A 12,770-nucleotide genomic window follows, 5' to 3' on the forward strand; every position below is an offset into this window, starting at 1 on the left:
TTCTGAGCCGCGTGTCGGGTAGCTTGGGGTCCTCAAGTACCGCGCATCCTAGCCAGCATGGAAGCCAAAAAGGTTAGCTTCCCAGCTGGGCCGGTGCTCGCCTCCATCTAACTGTTGCAGGTCATCGAGAATGTCCAGGGCATCAACGGTGGACAGCCGACGAATGGCTCTCTCCGCCTCACAGACTACCACCTGGTGTTTTGCGCGCCTGTGAACCCTCCCGCCAACTCGTCGCCCGAGACGACGCCCGTGACGACACCTGCTACGCCCCCCAAGACCCGGGAGCGATGGCTCACATATCCCATCTTTAGCCACTGCACCTTTCGGCCGACGCCCCCAGGATCCAGACAGGCCTCCTCCATCCGAATCCGCTGCCGGGACTTTACATTTGTTACGTTCAACTTTGCCAGCAGCGAAGCGGCCAAGGAAGTCTTTGAGTTTATCAAAGTCCGCACCTGCAAGCTCGGCACTGTAGAGAGGCTCTTTGCTTTCTCGCACAAGCCTCTAAAGAATGAGCGACAGGTTGATGGCTGGCACTTTTATGACCCAAAGGCCGAGTTCAGACGGCAGGGCATCAGCGAGAAGCTGCCAGACAAGGGCTGGAGGATAACCCACATCAACAAGGACTACACATTCTGCGACACATACCCCGCGTTTCTGGTCGTTCCGTCCAAGATATCTGATAATGTCTTGAAATACGCCAAGGACTTTCGCTCGAGATGCCGTATACCTACCCTGTCTTATATTCACCCCGTCAACAACTGCACCATCACAAGAAGCTCGCAACCGTTGGCGGGCATCACGAGAAAGACAAATGTGCAGGACGAAAAGCTGGTCGCTGCTTCGTTCTCCGCTTCCATGCCTGCTGGTTCGGAGAGTGGTACGCCCATGTCTAGTCAGCTGGATGTTTCGAGCACCAGCTCCAGCCAAGCAGCAGAGCTGAGCGAGACAGACAAGCTTGAGGATGAGATGATTGCACAGTCTGTACTCATGTATGATGAGAAAACGGGGAAAAGGCTCGTCTACGGTGCTCAACAAAGCAACCTGATTGTTGATGCTCGGCCAACAATCAACGCCGTTATTAATCAGGTTCAAGGAATGGGCTCCGAGAACATGGACAAGTACAAGTTTGCGACCAAGATTTTCCTTAGCATCGAGAATATCCACGTCATGCGCAGCTCTCTTAACAAGGTCGTCGAAGCCCTCAAGGACGCCGACATGTCGCCTTTACCCCCCAACAGGGAAATTCTGCACCAGAGTAACTGGCTCAGGCACATACACGATGTTCTCGCCGGCTCCGCCATCATCACTCGCCAAGTCGGGATCAATCACTCTCACGTACTCATTCACTGCTCCGATGGCTGGGATCGTACAAGTCAGCTGAGCGCACTTTCACAAATCATGCTTGATCCATACTACCGAACGATAGAGGGCTTTGTGGTGCTGGTCGAAAAGGACTGGCTGTCCTTTGGTCACATGTTTAGATTACGCTCAGGACACCTCAACCACGAAGACTGGTTCACGGTGCAACGCGACGCCTTTGCCGGCACCAAGGTGAATCCGGGTGAGAATGACGGTCGCAATGACGCTTTCCAAAACGTCCTTAGCGGTGCGAAACGCTTTTTCAACCCAAGCAAGGATGACGATGAGCCAGACGCTGCCAGTGAAGCAGCATCTGGTAAAGTGGTTAACGAAGAGGCGACTACGCCCAAGATGGTCAGCCCAGTCTTCCACCAGTTCTTGGACTGCACCTACCAGCTCATACGCCAGCACAAGGACCGATTCGAGTACAACGAGAGATTCCTGCGACGTTTACTCTATCACCTGTACTCTTGCCAGTACGGCACCTTCCTTTATAACTCTGAGAAGCAGCGCGTCGACGCCAATGTCATGGAACGGACCTCGTCTGTCTGGGACTACTTCCTATGCCGCAAGCAAGAATTTACCAATCCCGACTACGATCCTACTGTCGATGACCTCGTCAAAGGCAAGGAACGCATCATTTTTCCTCGCCTCAAGGATATCCGCTGGTGGTACCAAGCCTTTGGCCGTACCGACGATGAGATGAACGCCACACTCGACGCCACCGCTCTTAGTGAGAGCGAGCGACAGGCAGCTGTCTCACGACTACACAACTCGGGCGCTGCGTCGCCGAGCCCCAAGCCTCCAAGCCTGGGAACAAGCCAGTCGGTCTTGACCGGAGTGGAAACAGCTCACCAGACGCTTACCCCGCCACCAAATTCCTCTCTTAAGCGCAGTGTCTCGGCCGAGGGTGTGGGCGCGAGCGCAGGTACTGGTGCAGGCGCCTTTGCGGCCCTTCGCGACGGCCTCGCAAATATTAATATCGGCAAAGGCGTCTTTTCCACCCCAGCACCGGTAGAGGAGGCAGGCCAGTCCGAGATTAAGGCCAAGCCAGAGCAAGAAATGCAGGAGATGACGTAGGAGGTCATGTTTCCAACAGACCATCACCCGCCCTACACAATTGTATATACAGAGAACACCCAATACCACATCCTCCCGCCTATTCTCTCGCCGTCCAGTCTGTCCCTTTGCAGCAATGGTTCGGACGCTGGGTATGCCATGGTATCGCTGCAGGAACCTACTCTGCCCAAGCCAGCGCACATTACGGCGTATACACAACGTTCTAAGTCTGTGGCGGGGCTCCTGCGCCCCTCGCCCATGGAGATGGAGCTCTCGAGAGTGGCGCAAAGCAAAACTGCCGAGGACGTGGTCCGAGAAATTACCATGCAAGACAAGGCGGCGGAATTGTATCAGCGACCGCGCTCGGCGACGGGATTGGCGCAGTACATGGGGCAGAATACGTGGTGACGCGGGGCAAGCAGACACGGTTCAGAGATAACAGTTAGACATAGAAACAGCGATGCTGTTGGGATTTGTTCATCGTTACATTAGGTTCTTTTTAGGCGAGGGAGGCTTCTCGACGACAGGAGTTAGACATGGCGCGGCGTACAGGTGATATAGTATTAATCCAAGAAGGAAACATTAACATGCAATTGCACCTCGCCCTTGTGACGCATCATGTGCATTTTTATCAGCACAGGCGTTTATATACTTTTTTTCTTGTTTGGGCTATTCTAGATGCGCTACATTTTTTTGCTCCTTTGTTCCAAATGCTCGAAATGTGTTTGAGTACCATGTATTCCTTTTCTTTTCTTCTTTTACGTCTTTGATTTCCAGGTTATGAATTATAGGAAAGCCTCGAGGTTAATTTCCAGAGTGCTGACGGCATATCTATTGGCAAGAAGCATTAGTAAGTCCGCTACACGAGAGGGAGGGTGTTTGGGACAGACATACCTCAAATCAAACTTTTCCAGGACGGTAGGGTGCAGGATGCCAAACTCGCCGATGCGTGCCGCCTTGCCGCCGAGGCGCAGGTGCACGGCGGCGGCGTGGCCGGGGAAGAAGGTCTCCTCGTTGAGCTCCTCGATCCAGTAGCCGTCGGGGGTGCCGGGGGTGTCGGTGCCCTCGGTGAGGAACGATGTGCGGAGCATGAGGAGGACGCGGTCGAGGAGGCCGTGGACGGCCTCGAAGCCCGACGTCTTGCCGCACCAGGCGGCGGCAAAGTGGCGTTCATTGCGGGCCTTGCGCTCCTCGCGCTCGTCCTTGAAGACGACGTCGGCGACCTCGAAGATGCGCATGGGTACGCTGTGGCCCTTGTTCTCCTTGATGGTCTTGAGGAGGCCGGGCAGCAGCGAGGAGCGGGCGACCTGGTACTCGAGCGTCTTGGGGTTGGCCAGGCGCACGACGGTGTTGCCGTCGTCCTTGCGGTTCAGCCAGGCAAAGTTCTCGTCGTGGCTGCAGAGGATTAGCGGCATGACCTCGGACCAGCCGGCCATGGCGGCCTCCATGCGCACGAGATCGCCGAGCTTGTTGATGGGGAGGGGACCACCGACAGTGGCGCTGCGGTTGGGTTTTGTGCGGGGGAGGTTGTTGTAGCCGTAGCAGACGGCGAGATCTTCCATAATGTCACACTGGTGCAGGATATCGGCACGTGTGGGGGGAATGGCGATCTCTAAAAGGTTGGCGTCTTTGCTGGAGGGCTTGGATACATAGGCCATCTTGGTAAGGAGTTTGCAGAGCTCCTCGGGAGTCTTGTCGAGGCCGGTGCAGCTGTTGAGGTAGTCCACTTCGGCTGTCGTTTCGCGAGGTTGCAAAGAGGGTGTGACGCGGGTGAGGTCGTTGTGGTTGGAAACAATCTTGACGGGCTCGACGGTGAAGGGCTCAGCGCAGTACATGGAGAACATGGTAACGAGCATGTTGGTGACAATTCCAAGCTTGGTCATGTCGGTGGCCGTGATCTCGATGAAGACGTTCGTAGTGCCGACGGTGATTTTGGAGTGCTCGCCGTTGATGATGGGCGGTAGGGAGCAGACAACGCGGTTGGCGTCGTAGATGACGGGGTATACGGGCGAGTCGCGGATAATGTGCAGGAAGCGACCCAGGTGCTTATCGTTTTCGTAAAAGGCCATGAGCTCCTCAGCATTCATCTCCTTGGTCTGGTTGAGAGGCTTGAATTTGATGTCCTTGGGCGGCAGGGCCTCGTAGGTGAAGGGGCCCTTGACGGTGTCGAGGTCGTGGGTTCCCATGGAGACGAGGGTTCGGTTGCGGGCCAGGTTCTGGTGCAGCTTGTCCTGCAGAGCAATGAAGGAGTCGTAGCGGTCCTGGGTGAACTTGATGTTGCGAAGAACAGCGCCGGCGACATAGGGACGGACTTTTAGGGTTTCGGGGTGTACGGTAATGACTTGTTGGTCGGCGTCCTTGGGTTCGACGATGCGGAAGTTGGGAGGCTGGGTACGGCCGAGGAAGATGTTGAGGTTGAGAGCGATGCCTTCGAAGCAGAGCATGTCGTATCGGTTGGCAGGAATCTCAATCTTCAGCTGAGGTGGCTCCTGCTTGCCGTCGACAACAGGCCGCTCGTCATCCTCAGTGTCCTCGTCGAGCTCGATTCCATAGTCGAAGCACAGGTCCTCGAATTCCTCGCGGGTGTACCTGTAGAGTAGAGAAACCGGCCGGGTTAGCTTGATGGCGGGGTGAAGCGAGGGGCAGCTGGGGGCAACATACTTGCGACCGAGAGCCTCGAAGAGCTTGTACTTGTCAACGGAGATGGTCGGCATGGTGAGAGCGAGTTCTCAATGCCTCTCCAGAACGGTGTATAGGTAGTGTTGAGGGTGATGTGCGAGCGAGCAGGCAGCCAGTAAAGTCGGGATGGTCTACTGCAGCCCGTTGCGAACAACCGATTGAGTCACAGGAAATTTGTGTGGTACCTGGAGGGGTGTAGTTGCCTCTGGCGGGCAGATCCACAGGGACCTTTGGCTTGAGGGGACGTGCAGCGAACTGGAGGTACCTCGCTAACGGGCGAGCAGACGGCGGGGTTAAATCGGAATATAGATGGTCCAGCCGCCAATTTCTTTGTCGAGACGTTACAGGGGCTAAACAGTGGCTGGCAGCTGCACTGGCTCTGCCGCCCCACCAGAAATTACAGGCCAATACGTGCTGAACAGAGGCCTGTAAATAGCAACCTGGCGACGTTGCATAGGGCAGCTCACAGCCACCTCCAGCCACAGGCTTTCAGACTGCCAGCAGCCGCCCGCCGCCCTTGTTGCTCGGGAGGCTCGTGCTCTCACGGGCAGCAAAGCTAGTTCGACCTGGCCTACAAACAACATTGGAATTCACCTTTCTTATCCTGTTCTGTGGCTTGCTCCGTCATCAAACTGCCGCAATTTCTTCCCGCTCATCTCTCCAAGATATTTACGGTCGTCGCATACTCACTTCCCCATCCTATCTGCCCTTTGCCGCCGACCTGCGCCGCTCTATCAATTGCATCACTTAGGCACGCGCGATCCACCGCCCACCTTCTCCTCCACCGCACATCAGCAGCCGCCCGTCCAACCGTCGACACCTTCACGACGACGCAACATCCTTACCCAGCTCGAGCGACGCGCCGCCTCCATCGTAATCCGCCATGGCTGACGCGCCAAACCCAAATGACGAGCTTTACCCCATCGCCGTCCTCATCGATGAGCTCAAGGTACGACCGCCACCCACTCCTGTTTTTTTTACCCCCCGTACTCGCGACCCCTCTGTTGACTCTCGGTCCAGCATGACGACGTTCTCCTCCGCCTCAATGCCATCCACCGTCTCTCCACCATCGCTCTAGCTCTCGGTCCCGAGCGCACTCGCGAGGAGCTGGTTCCTTTTCTCGATGGTTAGCCTACCCGCGTCTGCGCCAGCTTTGCAGCTCCCTGTTTGCCCCCCGCTCAGCGTCTCTGACATTTGCATTCCAGAATCGGTCGAGGATGAGGACGAAGTACTGGTCGCTCTGAGCGAGGAGCTTGGTAGCTTCACCGAATACGTCGGTGGTCCCCAGTGGGCTCATGTTATTCTCTCTCCTCTTGAGAACCTCGCAGCTATCGAAGAGCCGGTCGTGCGCGACAAGGTACGAACACCGAAATTCAGCATCCGTTACGCGCCGTCCGGCAAGCATACTAACCCAGGCACAGGCTGTCGAGTCTCTCAACAAGATCTGCGAGGGTCTCAACCCTCAGCAAGTCGAAGAATATTTTATTCCCCTCACCATCCGTCTCGCCAAGGCCGACTGGTTTACATCCAAGGTGTCGGGCTGCGGTCTCTTCACAGCTCCCTACAAGAAGGTCACACCCCCGGTACAGGAACAGCTTCGCAACCAGTTTGGTCTGCTAGTACACGATGAGACTCCCATGGTTCGCCGTCAGGCCGCGACCAACATGGCCAAGTTTGTCAGGGAGATGCCTGCTTCCATCGTTGTCGATGATATGATACCCCTCTTCCAGCATCTCGTCCAGGACGATCAGGACAGCGTCAGGCTTCTAACTGTCGAGATTCTCATCGCCATTGCCGAAGTTGTTCCCGCCAAGCAACAATCAAGCCACGGCGTTCTTCTCACATCGCTGCGAAATCTGATAGAAGATAAAAGCTGGCGCGTGAGATATATGATCGCAGACAGATTTGAGAAGGTCGGTCATTACTAAAACAGCAACAGGATGGTACAAGATGCTAACTCGCAGTGTAGATTGCCAAGGCCGTCGATGAGGAGGTTGTTTCGCGCGATTTGGTTCCGGCTTTCGTCAAGCTGCTCAAGGATAACGAGGCCGAGGTCCGCACTGCCATCGCTGGCCAGATTCCCGGATTCTGCGCTCTGGTTGACCACGACGTCCTTCTCAAAGATATTATGCCAAGTGTTGAGGACCTCGTGTCTGACACTTCGCAGCATGTTCGCGCTGCTCTGGGAACTCAAATTAGCGGCTTGGCCCCCATTCTGGGCAAGCAAGAGTAAGTTGGATTAGTTGAGTGTCCAGTTCTCCACTAATATTTGGTAGGACTATTGATCACTTGCTGCCCATGTTCCTTCTCATGCTCAAGGATGAGTTCCCCGAGGTTAGACTCCACATCATCTCCAAGCTGGAGCAGGTTAATCAAGGTATGCATTGAGTCCAAACTTATCTTTACGCCACTGACCGTTTGTAGTTATTGGCATCGACCTGCTTTCACAGTCTCTGCTTCCTGCCATTGTGCAGCTTGCCGAGGACAAGCAGTGGAGAGTCCGCCTCGCCATTATCGAGTACATTCCACTTCTTGCCAGCCAATTGGGTGTCAACTTCTTCAACGAGAAGCTCAGCAACCTCTGCATGGACTGGCTTGGCGACACTGTCTTTTCCATTCGTGAGGCCGCTACACATAATCTAAAGAAGCTCACCGAAGTATTCGGCGTTGAGTGGGCCAGCGAGGCCATCATTCCCAAGGTCGTCGACATGGGCCAGCACAGCAACTATTTGTATAGAATGACGACGTGCTTTGCCATTTCGGTATGTATTCTCCGTTGAATACTCTTTCGATTCAGTGCTAACTCAGTCTAGACTCTTGCCAGCGTTGTGAGCCTTGACGTCATTGAGCAATCTATCCTGCCTATTCTGGACAACATGGTAGAGGACGACATCCCCAACATCCGCTTCAACGTCGCGAAGACATACTCTGTTATTATCGGAGTGTTGCGCCGTCTGCCCGAGAAGGGCACCATCTATTCGCTGGAGAAGGAGGGTGCTGAGATGGTTCCGTCGTCCAGAGGCCAGGAGCTGATTCAGGAGCGGGTGCTGCCCAACCTCGGCAAGCTGCAAAAGGACAACGACGTGGACGTGCGGTACTTTGCGACGACAGCCGCCGGCGAGGCGACAGCCTCGGGTGGTGAGCCTATGAATACATCACCTTAGAGTTAATGAGCCAAAGAAAAAACATGTTGACTTTTCAAACAAAAATTTGAGTACTGAGAGCGATGATGGCCAGGCTACCAGGGCTGGTTAAAGCAAACGAGGTGTATAGAATAGACGATATTGGCAGTCTCTCAATATGATGCGATTGAAGTATATTCTACGGGTGTATTCGTGTATGTACATGTTGAGCTTGCTATGATTTTATGCGCCTCAAAACAGAGACATTGCTATACCTTGCGGAAACACAGAGTGCTGATTGTCTGGCCAGAAACGCCCCCAAAGCTAAACGTCTGATACTTGACCCGTCCCGCCTCTTCAAACGTGGCCCCCGCCACCCGCTCGCCACCCACGAACCACCCGCGCAGCTCCTCCTCTGTCCAGTTGCAGCTCGTAATCAGGAAGAGCCCGCCGACGGCGAGCAGCGGCAGCACGCGCGCCTTGTAACCCTCGCAGATGCGGCGCCCTGCGGCGTCGGTGGCGTCGCTGAGAGAAATGGCGTCAAAGGTGCCCTTGTCGAGGACCACGTCGAATGTGTGCTGTGAAGAGGGGGGAGAGAGGGTGGTGGAGAGGGGGGGGCCGTTGATGAGGTCCCATTCGGCAAAGGTGATGTTGTTGGTGAGGGCCTTGGAGGAGGCGATCTGGGAGGCGAGTCGGATGGAGTGCGCGCTGTAGTCGACGCCCGTGAGCGGGCCTGACCAGCCGTCGGAGCGCAGGGCGAAGAGGATGGAGCCGTTGCCGCAGCCGAGATCCAGAAAAGACGTGGTTTCTTTGCACAGTAATGTGGTTGTTGGCGGTGGTGGCTGGGTGTCTGTCGTGTCGTCTTCGTCGTCAGCATCGGAGTCGGGCGAGTCGCCGGCGAGACGGGCCAGGAATGCGAGCATCTTTTCCTCGGCGGAGGAGTCGTCGAACCATACAGTGCCGACATCGTCGGGGTTGGCGGCGTTGTTGGCGATTTCGGTCGTGTAGAGCGTATCCCAGCTTTTGCAAACAATATGTCAGCATGCCAAGGTCGTTGTTACGAGCATGATAGCTTGTCGCGATGGTCGGGGGGGGGGGGGGGGTGTTTACTATTCGCGAGTGCCGAGCTCGGAAGGGTCGAGATGCTTTGGCGTTTGTGCCATTATGGAAATATGTGATGCTTGAGACAGGTATACAAAAGGCGAGGTTTTGATTATTGCTGAGAAGATAGTTTGCGAATTCTGGAGAATTATTGTTCGTTGGTGCTATTGGCTCCAACAATCGGACATCCAAATTTTGCCCGATTGAACTTTTGGTGGGGGATACTATTTTGTCCATCTTGGAGGGGTCTGGTTACAGTTCCGGCAGGCGGTGAGGAGGCTTTGGGAAAAGCAGCCAGGTCCCCCCGCCATATTGACCTGGAAATTGGGCATCATGGAAGTACCGTTTTTGTTTTCGGTTGGACGATTTCGATTATGGAAAAGTGATTTCAATTCATGTATTCGTCCCTGGCTGTGGCCGCAGGGCATCTAAGAAAGACGCTTGAGGTAAAAGTAGTAGGTCCCAAATCCATTCATCTTTTTCGAGTCCACGGCGCCAGCGACCAAGTCCTCATTGACATGGTGAAAGTAATCAATAATTGGAAAATCTTCATACAGCATAGCCAAAGCGTTGTTGTCGCCAAACTTCATCTCGCGGAGCTGTTTTCCCGCCCAAGTTAGTATCGCTGTCTATTGACCGGCCCCTTCAAAAAGAATGACTTACACGAGCGTGGCCCCAATCCTGGTTCCAGTGGCGCTTCTGGTCCGCGTCGTAGACGACAATGGGGTCGACGTCCTCGGCGCTGCAAACTGTCTTGCCGGTCCAGTGCAGCTCAAGCATCTTTTGCTTGGTCGGGTGGCCCGTGTCGAGGTCGAAGCCCTGCCAGTCGCCGGCGCCGCGCGTCATGAACGAGGCCGTCGTCACGGGGGGGCAGAGCGGCAAAGGCGGCGGCGGCCTCGTCGGACGTGACGGTGGCCTTTTTGGTCAGGGCGGTCCAGGCGCCGGCGGCATTACTTGTCACAAAAAGAACTTTGTCAGTACGGTTGCCCAGGACTTTTGCCAAATGGACATGGGTGCTGCATCTTACAAAGACATCGTGTAAGCAGTCGTGGACAGTAGAGTGGAAATGGATGGATTTGGTGTAAGAGGACTGCTGGGGTGAGGAATTCGCTCTTCCCTTTATGCCTGGTACCAGTCTGATCTATATACTTGTTCATATCGCTCTGAGCTATGAAATTGATTCGCCATCCCGTCTTTCTTCGGATCTACATCGCCGACGTCGACTTACACTGACTCCTCTATACCAACGGAAGATTCCAAGCCGTGACTACTCTCGGGATTATCTAGCTTTTGTCCTCAGAGTGTTCCTCGATACTCGAAATCTGTTAGTATATTGTAGAAATTGTGTCCATGTAGATCATCGCCGCACTTTGGTTCGTAATCTTCTCGCTAGCGGCGTAGCATTCGGCTCTCACCGACGTAGCTTTATTTGCACCTTGGAGCTTATCAGTCGAGCTAGACCCCCACCAACTGGCCCGTGTTCGTCGATCTGAGATCAGGAATGGACGAGTCTAACACTCGACCAGATTAGTAGTCATGAGAGCAGTCCTTGGACTCGCTTTGTGGATTTCAACGGTGTCTTGTTATGACGCTGAGAGGTACATATCAAATGCCGAGGCTTGATGGCTCCCTGCGTTCATGATGTGCGAGCCTGTTTCTTCTTGGCCGAGAAATTGGGTTGCAATGTAAATGTGATCCAGTATAGAAGCAGCCAATGCAAGTGGCGAGGAGGCAGGCGGTCAAGAGTAATGGTTGGAAAAACACTGTCGGGACAGATCACGCATGGATGTATTCGGGCAGTTTGCCAGAAATCTGACTGCTCGTTACATTATCATGCACGTATTAAAACTGTGATACACAGACGGGAAGCAGTCAAGGTGAATAATTTGTCTCTGTCATCATATATTTACAGCCAGCCATCGCAACCTCGCTGGCATTCCAATATTCTAGAGCAGTTTCCGGGAGGCAGCTGATTGTACCAGGCGCCTCCATGTCATAAAGCCATGTTTTTTTCACGGAACGAGTCCGCGTACAGAAAACCAAAAGGAAAATAAACCGGTCGTAACATGTCCCAACACCAGACCCCATGAGCAGTAATAAAAAAAGAGTATGTAAAAAAGCTCAAGTTCTCAATCAACCCAAGTAAATCAAATTTCGCCAGATAATGACTTGAAATGCACAAGGTAACAGGAAAAGATAAAACACAGAGGTAAGAAAGCAATGGCTACGTTTAGTAGAAGCTTTCTACCATGGTGTCCTTCATGTTGGTGTTGATGTTGCTGGGGCCGTTGCCGTCGCCGAGGCGGAAGACGCTCTCGATGACGGACAGTTCAGTGGCGGTGGTGTCGAGGCCCGTGACGGCGAGCCAGTCGTTGACGACCATGCCGGCGCCGACGACGTTGCTGCCGCGGTTGACGGAGCCGGCGACGAGGGGCACCTGGAGCAGGCTGGAGAGCTCGTCCTGGTCCTGGATGCTGGTCTTGGGGTGGACGAGGCCGCCCTGGTTGGAGAGGCTCATGTAGGAGCCGACGAGGACGTTGTCGGCGACAGTCTGGCGAAAGACCTCGACACCGAGGACGTCGGCAATAATCTCCTCGGTCTCGCGCTCCAGGTCAGGGTGGATCAGGGCAATGTGGTCGTTGGCGGCAATGACGTTGCCGAGCGCGGACAGACGCTCCTCGATGCGCTGGATGCGCACCGAGTCGGGCAGGGAGTTGCGCAGGTGCTGCAGCTCCTGGTCCGAGGTGGTCGTGGGCACGAGCAGACCCTTGCGGTTACCCGCGGTGAGGCGGCCAATGATGCGCGTGCCGGCAATGGTAGTGCGCACAATGGGGATGACGTCTTGCAGCTCGGCTTCGAAGACGCTGTAAAAGTTTTCGCTGGCTCCTTGGGAGACGAGAGCGTATGAGTTTGTGAGTGTGGAAAAGACACCAACCCTGCGAGGACAAGTGTGTTAGCAAACGGGTTCTTGAACGGTTTTGGGGTAGTATCCAAGCTAGTCCAGCGTTTTATTCCAATCTTCCTGCTTCGCCATTGCACAGTGCCCAGCTATCTGCTGGTCCAGCCCAAGTACAGTCGTTTCTCGTCTCATGCAGAGGGATTTGGAAGCTGCAGCTCGCCGTGAGGCGGGGTCTTGTGATGGCGGGGAACAAGCAAAAGAACCAAAAACAGTTTGGGCCAGCCAGGATCAGGGTATGACGGAAAAACGTACTCGTTGGAGTTTTCAAATTGGGCGCGGACAGCCATGATTAGGTATTCGTGTGATTAAGCTTGTAAAGGGTCTTGTGGTTGTAAAAGGTTGGAAAGGTTTTCGGTGTTGGAGAGAGAAGAAGAGCACCCCGCAGACGATAGATTTTTTTCTGCCAGAAAGGTGCTGTGTGAGGTGCAGGTGGTGGTTGTTTTTTGCTTGGTCAGTTTTTAGCAGTGGGGGCGGACTGGCAGCCTTTT

The 12,770-nt window shown here is 54.5% G+C and overlaps 7 protein-coding genes across 7 annotated transcripts; 3 read left to right on the plus strand and 4 right to left on the minus strand.

Annotated features, from left to right (window-relative positions):
- Positions 1 to 57: 57 nt before the first annotated feature.
- Positions 58 to 2,442, plus strand: LMH87_009730 (uncharacterized protein; the record flags this gene model as incomplete). Its single annotated transcript, XM_056196777.1, has 2 exons — positions 58 to 72; positions 121 to 2,442. The coding sequence occupies 2 exons, from the start codon at positions 58 to 60 to the stop codon at positions 2,440 to 2,442; spliced, it is 2,337 nt and encodes a 778-aa protein (XP_056053891.1).
- Positions 2,443 to 2,580: 138 nt separating this feature from the next.
- Positions 2,581 to 2,829, plus strand: LMH87_009731 (uncharacterized protein; the record flags this gene model as incomplete). Its single annotated transcript, XM_056196778.1, has 1 exon — positions 2,581 to 2,829. The coding sequence occupies one exon, from the start codon at positions 2,581 to 2,583 to the stop codon at positions 2,827 to 2,829; it is 249 nt and encodes an 82-aa protein (XP_056053892.1).
- Positions 2,830 to 3,206: 377 nt separating this feature from the next.
- Positions 3,207 to 5,135, minus strand: LMH87_009732 (uncharacterized protein; the record flags this gene model as incomplete). The annotated part of the gene is made up of 3 exons (XM_056196779.1): positions 3,207 to 3,252; positions 3,316 to 5,010; positions 5,083 to 5,135. The coding sequence occupies 3 exons, from the start codon at positions 5,133 to 5,135 to the stop codon at positions 3,207 to 3,209; spliced, it is 1,794 nt and encodes a 597-aa protein (XP_056053893.1).
- Positions 5,136 to 5,983: 848 nt separating this feature from the next.
- On the plus strand, positions 5,984 to 8,264 carry LMH87_009733 (uncharacterized protein; the record flags this gene model as incomplete). Its single annotated transcript, XM_056196781.1, has 8 exons — positions 5,984 to 6,049; positions 6,121 to 6,226; positions 6,306 to 6,457; positions 6,522 to 7,013; positions 7,070 to 7,329; positions 7,377 to 7,477; positions 7,525 to 7,862; positions 7,914 to 8,264. 8 exons carry the CDS (start codon positions 5,984 to 5,986, stop codon positions 8,262 to 8,264), a joined length of 1,866 nt encoding a protein of 621 aa, XP_056053894.1.
- A 227-nt stretch (positions 8,265 to 8,491) lies between these two features.
- On the minus strand, positions 8,492 to 9,385 carry LMH87_009734 (uncharacterized protein; the record flags this gene model as incomplete). The annotated part of the gene is made up of 2 exons (XM_056196782.1): positions 8,492 to 9,242; positions 9,333 to 9,385. 2 exons carry the CDS (start codon positions 9,383 to 9,385, stop codon positions 8,492 to 8,494), a joined length of 804 nt encoding a protein of 267 aa, XP_056053895.1.
- A 366-nt stretch (positions 9,386 to 9,751) lies between these two features.
- Positions 9,752 to 10,169, minus strand: LMH87_009735 (uncharacterized protein; the record flags this gene model as incomplete). Its single annotated transcript, XM_056196783.1, has 2 exons — positions 9,752 to 9,922; positions 9,987 to 10,169. The coding sequence occupies 2 exons, from the start codon at positions 10,167 to 10,169 to the stop codon at positions 9,752 to 9,754; spliced, it is 354 nt and encodes a 117-aa protein (XP_056053896.1).
- A 1,384-nt stretch (positions 10,170 to 11,553) lies between these two features.
- Positions 11,554 to 12,569, minus strand: LMH87_009736 (uncharacterized protein; the record flags this gene model as incomplete). The annotated part of the gene is made up of 2 exons (XM_056196784.1): positions 11,554 to 12,259; positions 12,535 to 12,569. The coding sequence occupies 2 exons, from the start codon at positions 12,567 to 12,569 to the stop codon at positions 11,554 to 11,556; spliced, it is 741 nt and encodes a 246-aa protein (XP_056053897.1).
- Positions 12,570 to 12,770: the final 201 nt, after the last annotated feature.

This window comes from Akanthomyces muscarius, chromosome 5 (assembly GCF_028009165.1).
Source record: "Akanthomyces muscarius strain Ve6 chromosome 5, whole genome shotgun sequence".
NCBI lineage: Eukaryota > Fungi > Ascomycota > Sordariomycetes > Hypocreales > Cordycipitaceae > Akanthomyces > Akanthomyces muscarius.